The sequence below is a fragment of the Nerophis ophidion genome, linkage group LG02 (genome assembly GCF_033978795.1).
Source record: "Nerophis ophidion isolate RoL-2023_Sa linkage group LG02, RoL_Noph_v1.0, whole genome shotgun sequence".
Lineage (NCBI taxonomy): Eukaryota > Metazoa > Chordata > Actinopteri > Syngnathiformes > Syngnathidae > Nerophis > Nerophis ophidion.
Genome location: NC_084612.1, coordinates 47,233,696 through 47,257,804, shown reverse-complemented (window position 1 = coordinate 47,257,804; position 24,109 = coordinate 47,233,696). Strand labels below are relative to the sequence as shown.

At 43.6% G+C, this 24,109-nt stretch overlaps 1 protein-coding gene across 2 annotated transcripts in view; it reads right to left on the bottom strand.

The window, feature by feature from the left end:
- The window catches only part of nav1b (neuron navigator 1b), a 152,527-nt gene that overhangs the window by 84,712 nt on the left and 43,706 nt on the right, over positions 1 to 24,109 (bottom strand). The window contains exons 1-3 of one of the 2 annotated variants that reach the window (XM_061885329.1): positions 20,810 to 21,760; positions 6,330 to 6,432; positions 4,178 to 4,519 (exon numbers count right to left, since the gene is read on the bottom strand). In XM_061885329.1, coding sequence (XP_061741313.1) covers positions 4,178 to 4,519; positions 6,330 to 6,432; positions 20,810 to 21,491 — 1,127 coding nt within the window. In that variant the 5' untranslated portion in view covers positions 21,492 to 21,760. Of the gene's footprint in view, positions 1 to 4,177; positions 4,520 to 6,329; positions 6,433 to 20,809; positions 21,761 to 24,109 lie in introns of those variants that run through there. The other variant, XM_061885320.1, reaches the window with a different exon arrangement.

The following is a 24,109-nucleotide window of genomic DNA, read 5'->3' as shown; positions in this document are numbered from 1 at the left end:
TCCTTAAACAAACTAGTGAACATACTAGACAACTTGTTTTTTGTAGTAATTAATCAAACAAAGACTCCTAATTATTCTGCTGACGTATGCAGTAACATATTGTGTCATGTATCTACCTATTATATTGTAGACATTATGAGGGGCAATTTGTAAAAACAGATTATTCATCTACTTGTTCATTTACTGTTAATATCTTATTTTCCGTTTTAACATGTTCTATCTACACTTCTGTTAATATGTAATAATCACTTATTTTTCTCTTCTTTGATACTTTACAATAGTTTTGGATGATACCATACAATTAGGTATCGATCTTTGATACCAAGTAGTTACAGGATCATACATTGGTCGTATTCAAAGTCCTCATGTGTCCAGGGACATATTTACTGACTTTATAAACATAATATTAATTTTAAAAAAAGGAAAAAAAGAGTTTGTGATATAGATGTAATCATAGTAGTATCGACTATATACACTCTTGTACTTGGTATCATTACAGTTGATGTCAGGTGTAGATCCACCCATGGCATTTTGTTTACATTTGTGAGTTATTGTATCCTCCTAGGGTGTGTAGTGAATGAAGCATGTTAAGCTATTCCTCCTCCTCCAGTGATAATGCTAATTGAAAGAAACTTACTTGAGTCGTCACCATGGAGGCCGGGATTAGTGATTTAGACGTAGCTCAAACACTGCGAATGGACGTTAGCTGCCAGCTAGCTAGCCATGTCTTAAAGCAGCTCTCTCCTGAGGGTGTTTCAGTCTTATAACTTAACCTTTATCTTTACTTTTTACACCAATATGCGTCCATTTTCCTTTTTCTGTCTACACACTGTATCTGCTTGTAAATACTCTGTGTGTGTGCGCTGCCCAACATGCTCCTGACTGCTCCTAAAACCAGACGTGACGAAGCGCCCTCATGTTCGTAAAAAAAAATATGGCAAACCGGTACTTTTCAAACCGAGTATGGTACCGTTTTTGATTAATTAGTACCGGTATACTATACTAGAACCAGTATACTATACTAGTACCAGTATACTATACTAGTACCGGTATACCGTACAACCCTACATGAACCAAAGGATTATACTGAGTGTGATGCAGTCTGCACTAGACCTTCAAGTTCCATCCTGCTGGTCCTCATGAGGAACAGCCTGGCCAACATAGCAACAAACATTCGGACAATAAAAAGACTTAAACTCATGTTTGGAATGTGGGAGGGGCCTATGTCGGCCGAGGAAACTCACCGCGAGACTAGAACCTTGCAAACCACGTGACCACCGTTCGACCCACATTTTCCATCTCTGATGTTGCCAACATAAACTGCATGTAGTCCACAGAGGAGGCGGAGCTTAGGTCCCTCTCCATGCATCTGCAAGAACCCAGCAGGGAAGCGTCCTGGTTTGCTCCTCGGGAGCAGCGGAGGTAAAAATAGAAACTGAATGGTTTAGTTGATGAAAGACCACCTTGCTAATGTTCTCACTGATGTGGTCTTCAAAGAGATCCATGTTCTCCCTGCACGGTGGAGGGAACACCTGGAGTGTCCTCGGTTTTAAGACCCCTCAAAGATCCTGTCCAGTCAGCAGAATGTTTGCGAAATGAGAGTTTGAAATAACAAAGAGGTTTTTTGTTTTTTTTAGAAACTAACTGGAAGAGGCAATTGCAGCAATTGCCTGTGAATATTCCAATGCTGAAGTTGAAGTGACAGAATGTAGTATGAAAGGAAGAATAGTTTCAACGTTGAAGTGCTTGTATTTCCAGGAAAATCAACATTTGGTTAGGAACTTGGGAAAGTGTTAGTTTGAATGTCCAGGATGAGTGGAATGTGTTGATGTTGGAATGGTTTGTATAGCTGGACTTATGTGGGAATTGTGCAACTTGGAAAAATGTCAATTTAATTTCCATAAGAACTTCCTGGAATTAAAAAAAAAAAAGCAGGATTTAAAAAAAAAAATGATTAGTAGCATGAATGTCCTGAATGAGCCTAATTGGTTGGTGTTAGAATTGTTTAAATCGGTCAAGAAATGTTGAAGTAGTAACAGTTTTCAATTGAAAAATTCCTGGAATTTCGGGAAAACCAGAAATTGTTCTAGTTTCTTAACCAACTTTGGTTTTTGTGTTTTGACGGTGGAATGGTTGAAATGGGTTGAAAAATGTGAGAGGAGTAGTCGAACTTAAGGGTGGAAATAGGTTACCAAAAAACGGGAATTTCTGGAAATGAGTTGAATGTGGAAAAATGGCATTTTGAATGTCCAGGATGAGTGGAATGTGTTGATGTTGGAATGCTTTGAATAGGTTGAAAAATGTGGGAATTGTGCAGCTTGGAAAAATGTCCCCATTCATTTTAATGGGAACTTCCTGGAAATTTGGAAATTTCGGGCAAAGCGGTAATTTAAACGAAATGCTAAAAGACTGTGAATGTTGTGAATGAGTTGGTGTTGGAATTTTTCAAAACGGTTGAGAAATGTTAAGAAGTGACATGTTTAATTGAGAAATGGTTTTACGCAATTCCAAGAATTTCGGGAAAACCGGTAATTTTTCCAGTTCAAAAATCAACTTTGTTTTTTTTCCTGATTAAGAGGAATGTTTTGACAGTGGATAGGTTGATGTGGGTTGGAAAATGGGTTGAAAAATGTGGAATGAGTAGTCGACAGAAAAAGAGGGTGAAAAAAGGGTTTTAAAAAACGGGACTTCCAGGAATTGCTGGAATTTTTTAAAAGTTGAAAAAATCAGTTTGAATGTCCAGGATGAGTGAAATGTATTGAAGGTGGAATTGTTTTAAAAGGTTGAAAAATGTGGGAATTGTGCAACATGGAAAAATTTCTTATTCATTTGGAATTGGAACTTCCCGGAAATTTGGAAATTTCGGGAAAAAGGGGAATTTTTAAAAAATGCTAAAAAAGACTGTGAATGTTGTGAAGGAGTTGATGTTGGAATTTTTCAAAACGGTCGAGAAATGTAGAAGTAGTAACATTTTTAGTTGAGAAATGGTATTACGGAATTCCTGGAATTTCGGGAAAAGCGGGAATTTTTCCAGTTCAAAAAACAACTTAGTTTTTTTGTCCTGATTAAGAGGAATATTTTGATGGTAGAACGGTTGAAGTGGGTTGAAAAATGTGGAAGGAGTAGTCGACAGAAAAAAAGGGTGAAAAAAGGGTTTTAAAAAACAGGACTTCCAGGAATTGCTGCAATTTTTTAAACTTGAAAAACTCAGTTTGAATGTCCAGGATGAGTGGAATGTGTTGAAGGGGGAATTATTTGAATAGGTTGAAAAATGTGGGAATTGTGCATCGTGGAAAAATGTATTATTCATTTTAAATTGGAACTTTCTGGAAATTTGGAAATTTCAGGAAAAGCGGGGATTTTTTAAAAAATGCTAAAAAAAAAAAAAAAAAAAGACTGTGAATGTTTTGAATGAGTTGGTGATCGAATTTTTCAAAACGGTGGAGAAATGTTGAAGTAGTAACATTTTTAATTCAAAAATGGTATTGCGGAATTCCTGGAATTTCGGGAAAAGCAGGAATTTTACCAGTTCAAAAAACAACTTAGTTTTTTTTCCTGATTAAGAGAAATAATTTGATGGTTGAACGGTTGAAGTGGGTTACAAAATGTGGAAGGAGTAGACGACGGAAAAAAAGGGTGAAAAAAGAGTTTTGAAAAACGGGACTTCCAAGAATTCCTAGAATTTTTTTTTAATTTGAAAAAATGATAGTTTTTGTGCTTAGAATGGTGGAATATGTTGGAGGTGGAATTTTACAAAATGGTCGAGAAATGTTGAAGTAGTCATATCTTTAATTGAGAAATGTTATTATGTATTTCCTGGAATTTCGTGAAAACCGGGAATTTGCCAAGCCAGGTGTTACAAATGCGTGGCTTCATACTAAAAGAGTGCGGGTACTAGACTGGCCTGCCTGTAGTCCAGACCTGTCTCCCATTGAAAATGTGTGGTGACTTTAGCTCCAGATATCTTCTGTTGGTTTGATGTTGTCATTACTGCCACAAGTGGTGTAGTGGTGTATTACACAGCTGAGAAACAGACTATTTTGGAGACCCTCTAAGGGGGCATGGGTTACCCAGACCTATGGTTAAGAAACACTGACTTAAGGTGACAAGGTATCTGCAGTTGCCACTGGAAACAAGGTCACAAACAGAATTACCCACATTTCCCCTGGGGACTTACCCATTAGCGAGGTTGTCCTCGTCATCCGGCAGGCACTTCCCCAGAAGGTCACTGTCGCTCAGGTAGCGGGACTTCAGCTCGCCCTCCTCCAGCCCGTCCAGCAGCTCGATGCGTGACGTGCTGCTAAGGCGGCCCGAGCAGCGAGCGGGCATGGTCTGGCAGGTGGTCTTGACCCCCTGGTATCCTCCCGCCGTGGAGGAGGAGGGGGCGTCGCCCGCCTGGAGGCGAGGACTAGATTGGCCATGGCGCCAGGACAGCGGCGAGGAGCGGTTGGAAAGGCTGGACATGCTGCGGGCATTGGTCTCGTCGCTGTCGTACGCCACGTTGCTGCTCTCCAAACAGCTGTGGACAAACACGGGCGGTGATCGGTCTGCCTTTCCAAAAACGAGTGTTCAGTTTTGTTGGAACTACTTGCTTGGAATTACTTGCTTGGAACTACCACTTGTTCCAGACTCCAAAATGGGTCAAAAATGGAAAGGGTTCACTCCATCCAATACGTTTCACTTCATTACATAACTCTAGGCAGAAAGTCATGAATACTGCAAAGGACAATGGGAGTATTTTTATCCATCCTTCTTGGATTATTCATGAGTAATAACTGAAGGAACCTGGACAGGACCAGACAATCTTTGGACTAAGTGACCACAATAGTAACAACTGAACCGACCTGGACAGGACCAGACAGTCTTGGGACTAGGTGACCACAGTAGTAACGACTGAATGGACCTGGACAGGACCAGACAGTCTTTGCACCAAGTGACCATAGTAGTAAGGAACCTGGACAGGAACAGACAATTTTTGGACCAAGAGACCACAGTAGTATCGACTTAAGGAACCTGGATAGGACCAGACAGTCTTTGGACTAAGTGACCACAATAGTAACGACTGAAGGAACCTGGACAGGAACAGACAGTCTTTGGACTAAGTGACCACAATAGTAACGACTAAAAGAACCCGGACAGGAACAGACAGTCTGTGGACTAAGTGGCCACAGAGTAACAACTGAAGGAACCTGGACGGGAAAAGGCAGTCTGTGGACTAAGTGACCACAATGGCAACGACTAAAGGAACATGGACAGGACCAGATAGTCTTTGGACTAAGTGAATACAATAGTAACGACTGAAGGAACCTGGACAGGACCAGACAGTATTTGGACTAAGTGAATACAGTAGTAACGACTGAAGGAACCTGGACAGGACCAGACAGTATTTGGACCAAGTGACCACAATAGTATCGACTTAAGGAACCTGGACAGGACCAGACAGTCTTTGGATTAAGTGACCGCACTGGTAATGACTGAAGGAACATGGACACGACCAGACAGTCTTTGAACTAACTGACCACAGTAGTAATGACTGAAGGAACCTGGGCAGGAACAGACAGTCTTTGGACTAAGTGACTACAATAGTAACGACTGAAGGAACCTGGACAGGAATAAGCAGTCTTTGGACTAAGTGACCACGATAGTAACGACTAAAAGAACCTGGACAGGAACAAGCAGTCTTTGGACTAAGTGACCACAATATTAATAACTGAAGGAACATGGACAGGACCAGACAGTCTTTGGAATAAGTGACCACAGTAGTAACGACTGAAGGAACCTAGACAGGAACAGACAGTCTTTGAACTAGGTGACAACAATAGTAATGACTTAAGGAACCCGGACGGGAACAGGCAGTCCTTGTGATTAAGGTACCACAATGGTAACGACCAAGGGAACATTGACAGGACCAGAAAATCTTTGGACTAAGTGACAACAATAGTAACAACTGAAGGAACATGGACAGGACCAGACAGTCTTTGGACTAAGTAACCACAGTAGTAAACAATCACAGGTTATTGCTATTTTTGGAAATATTGATTTGCTTTAAATTGAACTGAAACTTTTAAGATTTCATAGACCAAGACTTATTTAACTTTTTGACCTCTGGGCTCAAGTTTCCCACTACATAGGGGTCCGGGACCCACTCTAATATCAACACTGAACGCAGATTTCCTTCATATGATTGTTGACGAATGGATACGTTTACTGCATATTTCTTTTCAACAGTTTTCGTGTGTCCTTTGAGTTGCTCTACAGACCCCGATCACTCCACCCTAGTGGGTACACGGTGTGTATCTAAGGGGGTGTGTTGATGTGGTGGTGCACACCTGTGGCTAAGCTGGGAGCCTCGCAGACTTGACATGGTATCTTCCAAATTCTGGCGGAGGTCGAGGACATTCTGAACCGTGCGCTTCCTCTGCGACTCAGGATCTGCAGGTGGATGCACACAAACACAAAGTCACCTTCTTGTGTCTTTGAGAAACACAAAGACAACAAACTGTGATCAACTTCCTGTAAACACACTAATTGTTCTTGGTTGGAAGAGCGGAGATAGTAAGTCACTTTGTACCGTTCACATCACAACTACAGATAAACCTCTGCACTTTTATGGAACTGTGTCTATCATTTACAATCCTTATGTAAGAAAAGCACACATATGTCTTTCTTATGCATTCTCAAGTGTAAATAAACATTAGCAAAAGATGGAGTAAATAGGAATCGCTCTCTTCTGCCTATAAAACACTCTATAAAAACATCCAACCAAACACTTCCATCACTGTAATTATATTATATGCAAATAAGTAACATTCATAATAACATGTAATGTATACTTCACTGTTTTTGTAGTTTGCAACTTGGTGTGAGATTAGTGGTGAGGAACTTTCCCTGCGTGCAAACCGGTTCTGCCCCAGCTAACCATGTGTTCCACGTAGCCACCAGCTAAAATAAACACTGTTCTTCGAGAAGCAGAGTTTTTCCTCAAATGTCACTTGCTGCACATCTCGTCACGCTCGCAGAAGTGGTCCTCCCTCCACACTAGTCAGGGCTATTGCCACATTTGTAGACATCTTGCACAGATCATTACCATGAAATCTCACAACCGGCCATCCATGGCGTGACTACGCTTTATGCCCACACCGTCTCCATCCTTTGTTGACGTGGATGACCTTCATCTGTGACTCCGTCACATTCCATTCATGTGATAGAAAAAATTGGTTCTTTAAAGGTGTGCAAAGCCAAACCTTTCCCCGTCAGTTTGATGACGTTATCAGCGATGTGGGCTGAGTTCTGCAGCAAATGTTTAATCGCAATGAGACAGGGACAGATGCCAGAGTGGACCTTTTTCTGTATATATATATACACATATATATATATATATACATACAGTGGGGCAAAGAAGTATTTAGTCAGCCACCAATTGTGCAAGTTCTCCCACTTAAAAAGTTGACAGAGGTCTGTAATTTTCATCATATGTACACTTCAACTGTGAGAGACAGAATGTGCAAAAAAAATCCAGGAATTCACATTGTAGGAATTTTAAAGATCTCAAGATACATGGCCCCGTTCATTCTTTCCTTAACACGGATCAATCGTCCTGTCCCCTTAGCAGAAAAACAGCCCCAAAACATGATGTTCCCACCCCCATGCTTCACAGTAGTTTTGGTGTTCTTGGGATGCAACTCAGTATTCTTCTTCCTCCAAACACGATGAGTTGAGTTTATACCAAAAAGTTCTATTTTGGTTTCATCTGACCACACGACATTCTCCCAATTCTCTGCTGTATCATCCATGTATCCATTTTGGTATAAACGCAACTCATATAGTTACATTAATCATTAGTAATGTAGCAGCCTAGTTTTTAATGGCAGAGTCCCTGCTATCACATGTTGATAAAAATATAACAGTCACATCATAAAAATCAAGTACAGGCTTCCCAAATGCTGTAATAAATTAAGCATGATGAGTTGAACATAAGTCAGCATGTGGCACAATGATGACATACTTAGTATCTCAGGTAACTAGAACTGTTTTGTTTTTACTTTATGGAATATTTTTTAGATATATATCGTATATCACTATTCAGCAAATGGAGCGGAAAACACAACCAAAATTTGTAGACTTCTTCATGCGACGAAGCTGGCCTACTTTACCACAGTCTGTAGTCTATTGCCCCCCAGGCTGTGGTGGCAGCGACGTGATGGCGACAGGCCGAGTTACACCAACCCACCCCCTTCCCCGGTCCCCTCCCCCTGGAGAGTCGCCACATTAACTAACACATTTTCTGGGGGAAACACTGATATACTGTGTGTATATATATATATATATATATATATATATATATATATATATATATATATATATATATATATATAATATATATAACATGTAATGTATACATGATATATAATATATATAATAATTTGTTTAAATTGACTCTTATGGGGAACTTCTTATTTTACGAGCCATGTTGTAGAACCAATGAAGTTCCTGAATCAAATCAAATTAAATTTCTTACCAAAAACATTTTGGGATTTATAAACATCGCCATCAAAGAAAGTATAGCAACTTGTTAAAATTTCTTTACTGTATTAATCAATGTTGATGCCCTTTTTTTATTTGATATAATGAGGTTTTATATACTATGTATACAGTTTATAAGACATGATTAATATGCTACGTATACAGTTTATTTGTCATGTTTATATACTATGTACTCCTCTCTGAGCTGCCACCTTAACGTGGTAGAGGATTTTGCGTGTCCCAATGATCCTAGGAGCTATGTTGTCCGGGGGCTTCTATGCCCCCTGGTAATGTCTCCCAAGGTAAATTGGTCCTAGGTGAGGGATCAGACAAAGAGCAGCTCGAAGACCTCTATGAAAAACACAAGAAAAGGACTCAGATTTCCTTCGCCCGGACGCGGGTCACCGGGGCCCCCCTCTGGAGCCAGGCCCGGAGTTGGGGCATGATGGCGAGCGCCTGGTGGCGGGCCATTCCCGAAGAGGCAACATGGGTCCCCCCTCCAATGGGCTAACCACCCATAGCAGGGGCCATAGAGGTCGGGTGCAGTGTAAGCTGGGCGGAAGCCGAAGGCAGGGCACTTGGCGGTCCAATCCTCGGCTACATAAACTAGCTCTTGGAACGTGGAACGTCACCTCAGTGGGGGGGAAGGAGCCTGAGCTAGTGCGCGAGGTAGAGAAGTTCCGGCTGCATATAGTCGGACTCACCTCGACGCACAGCAAGGGCTCGAGAACTACTTCTCTTGAGAGGGACTGGACTCTCTTCCACTCTGGCGTTGCCTGCAGTGAGAGACGATAAGCTGGGGTAGCAATTCTTGTTGCCCTCCGGCTCAAAGCCTGTACGTTAAAGTTCAACACAGTGGACGAGAGGGTAGCCTCCCTCCGCCTTTGGGTGGGGGAACGGGTCCTGACTGTTGTTTATGCTTACGCCCCAGACGGCAGTTCAGAGTACCCAATCTTTTTGGATACACTCGATGGAGTACCGGAAAGTTCTCCAACCGGTGATTCCCTTGTCCTACTGGGGGACTTCAACGCTCATGTTGGCAACGACAGTGAAACCTGGAGAGGCGTGATTGGGAAGAATGGCCGCCCGGATCTGAACCTAAGTTGTGTTTTGTTATTGGACGATTGTGCTCGTCACAGACTGTCCATAACAAACACCACGTTCAAACATAAGGGTGTCCATATGTGCACTTGGCACCAGGACACCCTAGGCCGCAGTTCCATGATCGACTTTGTAGTTGTGTCATCGGATTTGCGGCCTCATGTTTTGGACACTCGGGTGAAAAGAGGGGCGAACCTTTCAACCGATCACCAACTGGTGGTGAGTTGGCTGCGATGGTGGGGGAGGATGCCGGACAGACCTGGCAGGCCCAAACGCATTGTGAAGGTTTGCTGGGAACGTCTGGCAGAGTCTCCTGTCAGAGAGAGTTTCAATTCCCACCTCCGGAAAAACTTTGAACATGTCACGAAGGAGGTGCTGGACATTGAGTTCGAGTGGACCATGTTCCGCACCTCTATTGTCGAGGCGGCTGACTGGAGCTGTGGCCACAAGGTAGTTGTTGCCTGTCGTGGCGGTAATCCTCGGACCCGTTGGTGGACACCGGCGGTGAGGGATGCCGTCAAGCTGAAGAAGGAGTCCTGTTGGGTTCTTTTGGCTCATAGGACTCCGGAGGCAGTGGACAGGTACCGACAGGCCAAGCGGTGTGCAGCTTCAGCGGTCGCGGAGTCAAAAACTCGGACATGGGGGAGTTCGGAGAAGCCATGGAAAACGACTTCCGGTCGGCTTCGAAGCGATTCTGGACCACCCTCTGCCGCCTCAGGAAGGGGAAGCAGTGCACTGTCAACACCGTGTATGGTGTTCTGCTGACCTTGACTGCGGATGTTGGTGGAAGGAATACTTCGAAGACCTCTTTAATCCCACCAACACGTCTTCCTATAAGGAAGCAGTGCCTGGGGAATCTGTGGTGGACTCTCCTATTTCTGGGGCTGAGGTTGCTGAGGTAGTTAAAAAGCTCCTCGGTGCCAAGGCCCCGAGCGTGGATGAGAGACGCCTGGAGTTCCTTAAGGCTCTGGATGCTGTGGGGCTGTCTTGGTTGACAAGACTCTGCAGCATCGCGTTGACATCGGGGGCGGTACCTCGGGATTGGCAGACCGGGGTGGTGGTCCCTCTCTTTAAGAAGGGGGACTGGAGCGTGTGTTCCAACTATCGTGGGATCACAATCCTCAGCCTTGCCGGTAAGGTCTATTCAGGTGTACTGAAGAGGAGGATACGCCGGATAGTCAAACCTCGGATTCAAGAGGAACAGTGTGGTTTTTGTCCTGGTTGTGGACCTGTGGACCAGCTTTATACAGGGTCCTTGAAGGTGCATGGGAATTTTCCCAACTAGTCTACATGTGTTTTGTGGACTTGGAGAAGGCATTCGACTGTGTCCCCCGGGAAGTCCTGTGGGGAGTGCTCAGAGAGTATGAGGTATCGGACTGTCTGATTGTGGCGGTTCGCTCCCTGTACGATCAGTGTCAGAGCTTGGTCCGCATTGCTGGCAGTAAGTCGGACACGTTTCCAGTGAGGGTTGGACTGCGCCAAGGCTGCCCTTTGTCACCGATTCTGTTCATAACTTTTATGGAAAGAATTTCTAGGGGCAGTCAAGGCGTTGAGGGGTTCCGGTTTGGTGGCCGCGGGATTAGGTCTCTACTTTTTGCAAATGATGTGGTCCTGATGGCTTCATCTGGCCGGGATTTTCTCTCACTGGATCGGTTCGCAGCCGAGTGTGAAGCGACTGGGATGAGAATCAGCACCTCCAAGTCCGAGTCCATAGTTCTCGCCCGGAAAAGGGTGGAGTGCCATCTTCGGGTTGGGAAGAAGACCCTGCCCCAAGTGGAGGAGTTTAAGTACCTCGGAGTCTTGTTCACGAGTGAGAGAAGAGTGGATTGTGGGATCGACAGGCGGATCGGTGCAGTGTCTTCAGTAATGCGGACGTTGGATTGATCCGTTATGGTGAAGAAGTAGCTGAGACGGAAGGCAAAGCTCTCAATTTACCGGTCGATTTACATTCCCATCCTCACCTATGGTCATGAGCTTTGGGTCATGACCTAAAGGATAAGATCACGGGTACAAGCGGACGAAATGTGTTTCCTCCGCCGGGTGGCGGGGCTCTCCCTTAGAGATACGGTGAGAAGCTCTGCCATCCAGGAGGAGCTCAAAGTAAAGCTGCTGCTCCTCCACATCGAGAGGAGCCAGATGAGGTGGTTTGGACATCTGGTGAGGATTCCACCCGAACGCCTCCCTAGGGAGGTGTTTAGGGCACGTCCAACCGGTAGGAGGCCACGGGGAAGACCCAGGACACGTTGGGGAGACTATGTCTCCCGGCTGGCCTGGGAACGCCTCGGGATCCCCCGGGAGGAGCTGGACAAAGTGGCTGGGGAGAGGAAAGTCTGGGCTTGTCTGCTTCTGCTGCTGCCCCCGCGACTCAATCTCGTATAAGCGGAAGAAGATAGATGGATATACTATGTATACAGTTTGTCATGTTTTACATACTATGTATACACTTACTTTGTCATGTTTTATATACTATGTATACAGTTTATTTGTCATGTTTTACATACTACGTACACAGTTTATTTGTCATGTTTTATATACTATGTATACAGTTTATGTGTCTTGTTTTATATACTATGTATAGTCACACAGAGTGGATGCCCCTCCAAGTGCGAGGTAATGACTGACAGATTAAGCATGCCTCATACATTTAATCAGACTGATTATCATGAAGTAATTATACAGAGTAAATTACACAACTAATTAATTGAGTTACAGTACTTGTTGACCATGACAGCATTGGACACACCTGTGGAAGACAGACCCAATATAAGAAGTGTGAAATGGTAAAGTGTTTCAAGCATTGAATCAATTAATTTGATTAGAAAAAGGCTTCAATTGGTATGTTGTTGCTTTGATTAATGCTTTAATGACTGCAACTAAAAATATCCTCACCACATGGATTTAAATGACTTTCCACATGTCCTGATTTTTGTGTGGCTGGCCGCGGAAATCCTAGATTTATTATTATTTCGTTAAATGCACATATGTTAAAAGTGCAATTTTAATGATGCAGAAAAATATTTGGGGTTTTTTCAGCTAATTTTTCAGAAATACACAGGCTACAAAGCCGATTAATGGAATTAATAGAGCAGGGGTTTCAGACACGTGTCTCCCGGCCAATTGCGGCCAGCGAGACGTTATTTTGTTGCCCCCATCTTAATATGAAAGTTCAATGTTAGTGTGGCCTGCAAGTTTTATATGAATGGCGCTTGACAGTGTTGTGTTATTTGGGTCCAAAAATGGTTCTTTCAATGTTCTGGGTTGCCTACCCCTGCGTTAGTGGAAAAGCGGCAAATGAGTGAAAGCGACAGAGACGTTGCCATGGAGACGAGAGTTTTCTTATGTGCCTGGTTGCAGTCACACCGCAACACCTTTCCGTCAGTAATAACAATCCCCGATAACCTGGACCAATTCAAACCGTTATTTGTTTTTTTTTATTGTTTAATTTGCATTGCCTCACACGATGAACACTACACATATTTCTACAACACTCCTCGAGTCGTCCCTTTTTTGGGTTCGCTATCCCTTATGGGCTCTACCGAGGATGTCGTTGTGGTTTGTGCAGCCCTTTGAGACACTTGTGATTTAGGGCTATATAAATAAACATTGATTGACTGATATCCCGGTACTTTCCCGGTTATTATTCGCCGACCACCGTGTTGTGGTGAGGAAAAGTGGAACGACACACATTGCGGAAATAACATTATTCTCCGTGCATCGGCTAAATACAAATACATTTCACAACCCCAAACATGTATTTTTCAAAGCCTGCAGTGAAAAGAAGGGTTAGTGATGTGCAAAAAGAATTCCAGGAAAAGTGAGAGATGCAATATTTCTTTGTTGAGCACAGGGGCACCCTGGCGTGTCTTATTTGCACAGAGAAAGTTGCGGTGCACAAGGGATACAATTTGAAACGTCATTATACAACTAGACATGCTGAGGAGTATGCAACATTTTTTTTAAGAAATCTTTTCTTGCGGCCCAAACTCTACATCCAGGGCCCCCCAGGTAAATTGAGTTTGAGACCCCTGTTATAGAGCGATTACTGGATGAGTAAAATAATGCAGCCCTATTTGCAGCTACGAAAAGATATGTGTGCAGTTAGCATTAACATTTCGTTGTCGATCACAATGTCATTTTCCGGCATATGAGATTTCTGCGGAAGCCTGCGTTTTTAAACTCAAATTTTGTGACAAAATATCACGTCCGCATTTTTTTTAATGACATGTCAATAAAAGTAGTAACAAAACAATTGTTGAATTAGTTTGTTCCAAAGAAAATGTGATGAACGCTGGCATCCGTCGCTAAATAGAATAGAATAGAATACAATAGAATAGAATGGAATGGACTTTGTTGTTATTATAATTGCATATAACAAGATTAAGGAGTCCAAATTAAGGTGCGGCGGTGGAAACAAATATCGAATTTAAAAAAATTACACATGAGGTAATAAAAATAAAACTAAGAACGGAAATAAACAAACTACCATCCAATAAAAAATAAAAGCATTCCTGTACAATATACAAAACACTATACAAAATACTGTACAATACACAGAACAAAACAAGAGTACCGGACTAATAAAGAAATGGCAATCAGTGTCGGATGTATTGCACTCGAAGTGTAATATTGCACAGTAGGGTATGGGGGTAGGATATTGTATAGAGGTGAATTATTTATTATAAGTTTGACTTGTATTCGCCTGCGTTGTCTCTCCGAGCCACAATGTTGACACCTTTCCACTTTGATGCTACAGTATTTTCCGGACCATAGGGCGCACCGGATTATAAGGCGCAATCAAAGGGTCATATTATTATTTTTTTCCACACTAAAATACTTCCTTGTAGTTTACATAACATGTAATGGTGGTTCTTTGCTCAAAATGTTGCATGGATGATGTTTTACAGATCAAGTCACTTTCTGACTGTCTTCAATGGGTGGTCTTATTTACGTGCCTCCACTTCGTCAGCGTCTTCTTCCCGTCATCTTTGTTGTATTTTAGTACTTTCATTGCGAGTCTACTGACATATATAAGTTGAAAGTGTACGAGGATAGAGAAATAGGAAGAGATTATGGACTACACTGGGGAATGCGCACACATCTTCAGGACTTAAGCAGCTCCCAAATGCACATGAGCAGTATCTTCCGTACTTGAAGGTAAGAAAAGTTATTTTTGCATAATATTGCAAAACAAAACACCAGATAATGTCTCCTAAAAGGTGCCATTTTGGGGTCCTTGTACATACACCATAATAATACCATATGTTGAAGCACAGTACGTCTGACTATGGTAGTCATGATGCTCTGTCAATCTATCAAAAAGGGTTTTTTAGCATAATATTGCCAAACAAAACACCAGATAATATGTCTCCTAATAGGTGTCATTTTGGGGTCCTTATGCACACACCATAATAATACCATATGTTGAAGCACAGTACGTCTGACTGTGGTAGTCATAATGCTCCGATAATCCATCAAGCAATGGGAATTTTGTAGTTTACCAAAGTTGTACTAAAGCTTTTTGACCGATTTTTGTTCTATACTCCCAATTGAACATCAAAGTGTTGGTTTTGCTTGCTTACGGGTGTACTTGCTCGCATCATTTATTGAACAGGCGCCAACCTACAGTCCACACCTAACTCTTATGTTTGACTGCCAGCTACTGGTCAGACTTATCATTACACCATGTACCAAATGAAATTGCCTGGAGGTCGGTAAGCACAAGCAGAATTATTTTGTACATCAGGTGCACCGGGTCATAAGGCGCACTGTCCATTTTTGTGAAAATGAAAGGATTTTAAGTGGGCCTTTACAGTAAGTACATCTGGATGATGACAATCAACACCATCAGTTCAGTGTAGTTGCAGATTATTTATCTGTAGCCAGCCAGAAGGTCTATTTGTGATGCAAACACAGGAAGTATATTACCTTAGGGGGCGTGGCTAAGGGCTAGAGTTGGCAAATGGAAAATTTTCTTCGGACACATGTTATAGACTTCATTAAAAATACTAATGTGAGTAAATAATCTAGTAAACATCGTGTGCTACATTACATGCAAGTGTCTAGAAGGTTGGAAGATGAGAATATATCTAAAATAAAATAGTTTAGAAATGCACATACTTGCTGTAAAATGTAGTCTTATTTTCTACATTTTCTTTCGGAGTTTGCTTGGCAGAACTTTTTGCTGAAAAAAATCCTAAAATTCTTACTTGGCATTGAGAGTGGCTTTCATTAGAGCAGTGTTTTCCAACCACCGTGCCGCGACACACTAGTGTGCCGTGCGATACATGTCATGTTTTGTGATCATGTTTTGTGATCATGTTTTGTTTAGTTGTGTTATGTTCCTTCAAGACTCCACTAGTTCCTGTTTTTTCAGTCCCTTGTTTTGTTTCCATGACAACTCATTGGTTTCACCTGACTCATTTGGACTCACGCACCTGTTCTCAATCATGAAGAGACTATTCAAGCCTGTCATTTTCTGTCGGCTGTTCTGGCGTCATCACTCCGTTCATGCTTACTCTTCACTCTGATTCTGCTTCATGCCATGTTTACTGTTCCATTTCATAGTTTATGCTGCTCTGCTCTTTTCTTGCCATGTAAGTTTTTGTTTATTCAAGCCACAGTTAGCGAGTATTCGTTTCATGTCCATAGTTTTGCATGTGTGGTAGTTTTTATTCCTTAGCCAAGTTTGTGTCTCCGCCTTGTGCACGCCTTTTGTTTGCACTTCTATAGTAATAATTAAAACATGTATTTACCGCCACGCCATATCCGGTCCAGTTCTGTTGCATCTCGGAAAAACAATCCACACAGAAAACTGCACCATAGTCCAAGTTCTGACAATACAGTTTGGTGTGCCGTGGGAGATTATGTGATTTCACCTACTTGCGTTAAAAATATTTTTTTGCAAACCAGTAATTATAGAAAATGATGTGTTGTTGTTGAGTGTCAGTGCTGTCTAGAGCTCTGCAGAGTAACCATGTAATGCTCCTCCATATCAGTAGGTGGCAGCTGGTAGCTAATTGCTTTGTAGATGTAGGGAACAGCGGGGTGGGGGGTGCAGGTAAAAAGGTGTCTAATGCTTAAACCAAAAATAAACAAAAGGTGAGTACCCCTAAGAAAAGGGATTGAAGCTGAGGGAATGCTATGCGGAACCAAACTAAAACTGAACTGCCTACAAAGGCAACAAAAAGAGAATGCTGGATGACAGTAAAGACTTACTGTGGAGCAAAGACGGCCTCCACAATATAAACTCAAACATAAACAATCAACAATGTCCCCACAAAGACAGATAAAAACAACTGAAACATTACTGATTGCTAAACCAAAGTAGATGCGGGAAACAACTTTTTACTGTCAACTGAGTTTCGTTTTTTTAATGATTTCTGCTGATGGTGTGCCTCTGCATTTTTTTAAACGCAAAAAATATGCTTGGCTCAAAAAAGTTTGAAAAACACTGCATTACAACATCTACTCTCTCGCCCCCACCCCCACATATCAGTGTCCTCCACATGTCACCTACAGCTCCGAAAGAGGCAACGGCATCTTCTCACCGCATCCAAACCATCTGCCCATCACGGGTGAAGCACACTGTGGTGAGGAGCATTAAGCAGGAGGTTGTGACAGTTCTGATGCTTACCGTCACAGAACCCTCAGTCGTCCATGTTGGGACTGGAAGCAAACATGTTTCACACAATTCTAGCAGACCTCAGAACCGTGTGGTTTAGGTTCTAGATGGACTAACCCTCACCCTAACCCTCAGTCGTCCATGTTGAGACCGGGAGCGAACATGTTTCACACAATTCTAGCAGACCTCAAAGCCCTGTGGTCCGGGTGCTAGTTGAACTAACCCTCACCCTTACCCATAGTCGTCCATGTTGGGACCGGAAGCGAACATGATTCACACAATTCTAGCAGACCTCAGAACCGTGTGGTTCATATTCTAGGTAGACTAACCCTCACCCTAAACCTCAGTCGTCCATGTTGGGACTAGAAGCGAACATGATTCACACAATTCTAGCAGACCTCAGAACCGTGTGGTGATGGTTCTAGGTGGACTAACTCTCACCCTAACCCTCAGTTGTCCGTGTTGGGACTGGAAGCAAACATTATTAACACAATTCCAGCAGACCTCAGAACCGTGTGGTTCAGGTTCTAGATGGACTAACCCTCACCCTTACCCTTAATCGTCCATGTTGAGACCGGAAGCAAACATGTTTCACACAATTTTAGTAGACTGCAGAACCCTGTGTTTCGGGTGCTAGTTGGACTAACCCTCACCCTTAGTCGTCCATGTTGAGACCGGAAGCGAACATGTTTCACACAATTCTAGCAGACCTCAGAACCGTGTGGTTCAGGTTCTAGGTGGACTAACCCTCACCCTAACCTCAGTCGTCCATGTTGGGACTGGAAGCGAACATGATTCACACAATTCTAGCAGACCTCAGAACCGTGTGGTTCAGGTTCTAGGTGGACTAACCCTCACCCTAACCCTCAGTTGTCCGTGTTGGGACTGGAAGCAAAAAATGTTAACACACTTCTAGCAGACCTCAGAACCGTGTGGTCCAGGTTCTAAATGGACTAACCCTCACCCTTACCCTTAATCGTCCATGTTGAGACCAGAAGCAAACATGTTTCACACAATTTTAGCAGACCGCAGAACCCTGTGGTTCGGGTGCTAGTTGGACTAACCCTCACCCTTACCCTTAGTCGTCCATGTTGAGACCGGAAGCGAACATGTTTCACACAATTCTAGCAAACCTCAGAACCCTGTGGTTCGGGTTCTAGGTGGACTAACCCTCACTCTAAACCTCAGTCGTCCATGTTGGGACTGGAAGCGAACATGATTCACACAATTCTAGCAGACCTCAGAATCGTGTGGTTCAGGTTCTAGGTGGACTAACCCTCACCCTAACCCTTAGTTGTCCGTGTTGGGACTGGAAGCAAACATTTTTAACACAGTTCTAGCAGACCTCAGAACCGTGTGGTGATGGACTAACCCTCACCATAACCCTCAGTCGTCCGTGTTGGGACTGGAAGCAAACATATTTTTACACAATTCTAGCAGACCTCAGAACCCTGTGGTTCAGGTTCTACATGGACTAACCCTCACCCTCACTCGTCCATGTTGGGAATGGAAGCACACATGTTTCACACAATTCTAGCAGTCCTCAGAACCCTGTGGTTCGGGTTCTAGGTGGACTAACCCTCGCCCTAACCCATAGTCGTCGAATGTTGGGACCGGAAGCGAACATGTTTCACACAATTCTAGCAGACCTCAGAATCGTGTGGTTCAGGTTCTAGGTGGACAAACCCTCACCCTAACCCTCAGTGTTCCGTGTTGGGACTGGAAGCAAACATTTTTAACACAATTCTAGCAGACCTCAGAACCGTGTGGTTCAGGTTCTAGATGGACTAACCCTCACCCTTACCCTTAATCATCCATGTTGAGACCGGAAGCGAACATGTTTCACACAATTGTAGCAGACCGCAGAACCCTGTGGTACGGGTTCTAGGTGGACTAACCTTCACCCTAAACCTCAGTCGTCCATGTTGGGACTGGAAGCGAACATGATTCACACAATTCTAGCAGACCTCAGAACCGTGTGGTTCAGGTTCTAGGTGGACTAACCCTCACCCTAACCCTCAGTTGTCCGTGTTGGGACTGGAAGCAAAAAATGTTAACACACTTCTAGCAGACCTCAGAACCGTGTGGTCCAGGTTCTAAATGGACTAACCCTCACCCTTACCCTTAATCGTCCATGTTGAGACCAGAAGCAAACATGTTTCACACAATTTTAGCAGACCGCAGAACCCTGTGGTTCGGGTGCTAGTTGGACTAACCCTCACCCTTACCCTTAGTCGTCCATGTTGAGACCGGAAGCGAACATGTTTCACACAATTCTAGCAAACCTCAGAACCCTGTGGTTCGGGTTCTAGGTGGACTAACCCTCACTCTAAACCTCAGTCGTCCATGTTGGGACTGGAAGCGAACATGATTCACACAATTCTAGCAGACCTCAGAATCGTGTGGTTCAGGTTCTAGGTGGACTAACCCTCACCCTAACCCTTAGTTGTCCGTGTTGGGACTGGAAGCAAACATTTTTAACACAGTTCTAGCAGACCTCAGAACCGTGTGGTGATGGACTAACCCTCACCATAACCCTCAGTCGTCCGTGTTGGGACTGGAAGCAAACATATTTTTACACAATTCTAGCAGACCTCAGAACCCTGTGGTTCAGGTTCTACATGGACTAACCCTCACCCTCACTCGTCCATGTTGGGAATGGAAGCACACATGTTTCACACAATTCTAGCAGTCCTCAGAACCCTGTGGTTCGGGTTCTAGGTGGACTAACCCTCGCCCTAACCCATAGTCGTCGAATGTTGGGACCGGAAGCGAACATGTTTCACACAATTCTAGCAGACCTCAGAATCGTGTGGTTCAGGTTCTAGGTGGACAAACCCTCACCCTAACCCTCAGTGTTCCGTGTTGGGACTGGAAGCAAACATTTTTAACACAATTCTAGCAGACCTCAGAACCGTGTGGTTCAGGTTCTAGATGGACTAACCCTCACCCTTACCCTTAATCATCCATGTTGAGACCGGAAGCGAACATGTTTCACACAATTGTAGCAGACCGCAGAACCCTGTGGTACGGGTTCTAGGTGGACTAACCTTCACCCTAAACCTCAGTCGTCCATGTTGGGACTGGAAGCGAACATGATTCACACAATTCTAGCAGACCTCAGGACCGTGTGGTTCAGGTTCTAGATGGACTAACCCTCACCCTAACCCTCAGTCGCCCGTTTTGGGACTGGAAGCAAACATATTTTTTACACAATTCTAGCAGACCTCAGAACCGTCTGGTTCAGGTTCTAGATGGACTAACCCGCACTCTCACTTGTCCATATTGGGACTGGAAGCACACATGTTTCACACAATTCTAGCAGACCTCAGAACCATGTGGTTCAAGTTCCAGGAGGACTATTCAGAGATGAGGATGTAGTTGACAAAATGTGAGCAGTGGTTCCTGCATGGAGGATCTCTGCTGAGGATTCATTGACGCCCACAGAGTGGAACAGTGTTACCAAGACCTTCATCCACCCAGTCGTGTATTATTTGTCTCCTTCAGGAGAAGGAGGATAAGGTCTACATGGACTGGTCCAACTCTCTTCAGATCTGCACTCACCTAACATCTGGCTGAAGAGCAGCTGCTCCAGGTCTCCCAGCACCGTCACCACAAGCTCAGGGTCCACCTTCAGGAAGGCTTTGTCGCCTGCTTCCTCGCCCTGCCCCTTGGAGTCTGACTCGCCGGCTCCCGCTTTCCTGGTGGCGGTCTTGGCCTTGCTGGAGAGGATCTCATCATCGAACCTGGGGTCCTCGGGGGCCTTGCTGAGGGGCTTCACCTCGGCGAACGGAGCCCGCGGTATCCGACTCTGCTTGGCGGGGGCGGAGGGGGCGGCCAGAGGGGCGAAAGGCTTGGGTTTTCCCTGGAAGAGGGAGTGCTCCGATTTGGAGAGGTTTCGAGAAAGCGGGGCGCCGCCTCCCGCCACCTTAGCCACGGGTTTGGCCGGCTTCCTCGGCCCGCCGTGTTTGGCCATGTCGTCGCACCACCTGGGCTCGTACAGGTGCAGCTTCTTCTCCGCGTCAGTCAGCACCGCCAGGTTGGTCATGGACCTCTGCTTGCGCAGGCTGGAGGCCACCGGGAGCCTGCCCTCGGTACTCCCCGCACGGTAGACCTTGAGTTCGCCCCGCTGGGCGCTCTGAGCCCCCCCGGGTTTGGCCCTCTTGGCCCCTAGGGTCTTGCCGCCCGCTTGGCCATATGCCTTGGAGCTCTCCATCGTGAGTGCGCCCCTCACACCCCCCAGCATGCCTCCTGCATCACGGCGAGCAGACCAGCGTCAGCAGGCAGGGAAGAAAAAAAAAAAAAGGGTTCCTCTCTTCGACGGCGCTCGCTGGTCTCTGCACAAAGAAATCCCGCAGGAAAAAAAGGTTTGCTCTTTGCAGAAATTCTCCTTCCTCCTTCCTGCAGCTGTTGCCTCCACGCTTCCTTCCCTCACGTCCTCCTTTCCTCCTCCCTTCTTCCTCGCTCCTCCTGCCGCGGGAGTGTGCGGCAGTCGAATGACAGCGGCGGCAGACGCAGTGACGCTCCCCTCCTCTTCCTCCTCCTCTGCTGCCTCCCTCCCTCCTCTCGTCTCTTCATGGGGTTTCTCTGCATTTGCACATTCTCACCTCTCCATGCAGAAGGAATATCTTCTTGTCCGACACCAGCAGCCTTTGTTCCTTTCTCCCCCGACCTCCCTCATGTCCACTCCCTCTGCTGCCTTCACCACCGCTTGTGTATTTATAGTTATATTTCATATTATGTCTGTGTATGAATACATGGTGTTAACTTATCAATTAATATGATCAATACCGTGTGATCATCTCCATCAATACGACCATCTACATGAACTATATGATCATCTACATCAGTGATTCACAAATGGGGGTACGCGTACACCTGGGGGTACTTGAAGTTATGTCAAGGGGTACGTGAGATTTTTTTTTAATATTCTAAAAATAGCAACAATTCAAAATTCCTTCATAAATATATTTATTGAATAATACTTCAACAAAATATGAATGTAAGTTCATAAACTGTGAAAACAAATGCAACAATGCGATATTCAGTGTTGACAGCTAGATTTTTTCTGGACATGTTCCATAAATATTGATGTCAAAGATTTCTTTTTTTGTGAAGAAATAGTGTGTGAATGTGAGTGTGAGTGTTGTCTGTCTATCTGTGTTGGCCCTGCGATGAGATGGCGACTTGTCCAGGGTGTACCCCGCCTTCCGCCCGATTGTAGCTGAGATAGGCGCCAGCGCCCCCCGTGACCCCGAAAGGGAATAAGCGGTAGAAAATGGATGGATGGGATGGATGTTTGGAATTAAGTTGATGAATCCAGATGGATCTCTATTACAATCCCCAAAGAGGGCACTTTAAGTTGATGATTACTTCTATGTGTAGAAATCTTTATTTATAATGAAATCACTTGTTTATTTTTTAACAAGTTTTTAGTTATTTTTATATCTTTTTTTTTCCAAATAGTTCAAGAAAGAACACTGAAAATGAGCAATATTTTGCACTGTTTTACAATTTAATAAATCAGAAACTGATGACAGTGCTGTATTTTACTTCTTTATCTCTTTTTTTCAACCAAAAATGTTTTGCTCTGATTAGGGGGTACTTGAATTTTAAAAAATGTACATCACTGAAAAAAGCTTGAGAACCACTGACCTACATCAACAATATGATCATCTACATCAGTGGTTCTTAACCTTGTTGGAGGTACCGAACCCCACAGATTTCAAATGTGCATTAACAGAACCCTTCTTTATCAAAAAATAAAATGTTTTTTGTTTTCAAATTCAAGACAAAGTTATATGTTTTTTACTGGTGCACAAAAGGAACCGTGCATGAGCATCACCTTGTTCAAAGAACAAGACCAACACAGTGCGTGAACTCACAACAAATTAAACACCTTCAAGTCAGATGGAAATTAGAGGGAACATTGTTTGTGGGTATTCATAATATTCCAATAGGGAGAAGTTTTTATTTTCACGATGAGTTGGGTGTGTCTTGACGTCCGCGGCAGAAGCTCCGCCGAACCCCTGAGGCCAACTCACCGAACCCAGGTTAAGAACCACTGATCTACATCAACTATTTGATCATCTACATCAGTGGTTCTCAACCTTTTTTCAGTGATGTACCCCCTGTGAATTTTTTTTTAATTCAAGTACCCCCTAATCAGAGCGAAGCATTTTTGGTTGGAAAAAAAGAGATAAAGAAGTAAAATACAGCACTATGTCATCAGTTTCTGATTTATTAAATTGTATAACAGTGCCAAATATTGCTCATGTGTAGTGGTCTTTCTTGAACTATTTGGAAGAAAAGATATGAAAACAACAAAAAACTTGTTGAAAAATAAACAAGTGATTCAATTATAAATTAAGATTTCTACACATAGAAGTAATCATCAACTTAAAGTGCCCTCTTTGGGGATTGTAATAGAGATCCATCTGGATTCATCAACTTCATTCTAAACATTTCTTCACAAAAAAAAGAAATCTTTGACATCAATATTTATGGAACATGTCCACAAAAAATCTAGCTGTCAACACTGAATATTGCATTGTTGCATTTCTTTTCACAGTTTATGAACTTACAGTCATATTTTGTTGAAGTATTATTTAATAAATATATTACTTTCAAGTACCCCCATTTGAGAACCACTGATCTACATCAACTACACGATCATCTACATCAGGGGTGTCAAACTCAAATACAGAGTGGGCCAAAATTTAAAACCGAACAAAGTCGCGGGCCGAGGTTGAACAAATTAACCTTTTAATAGGGACCCAAACAAGTTTTGCTTTGAATATTGAACAAGCAAGGCTTATATAACTTTATAGTGACATGCAAAATCAAGTTTCAAATAATAATAAT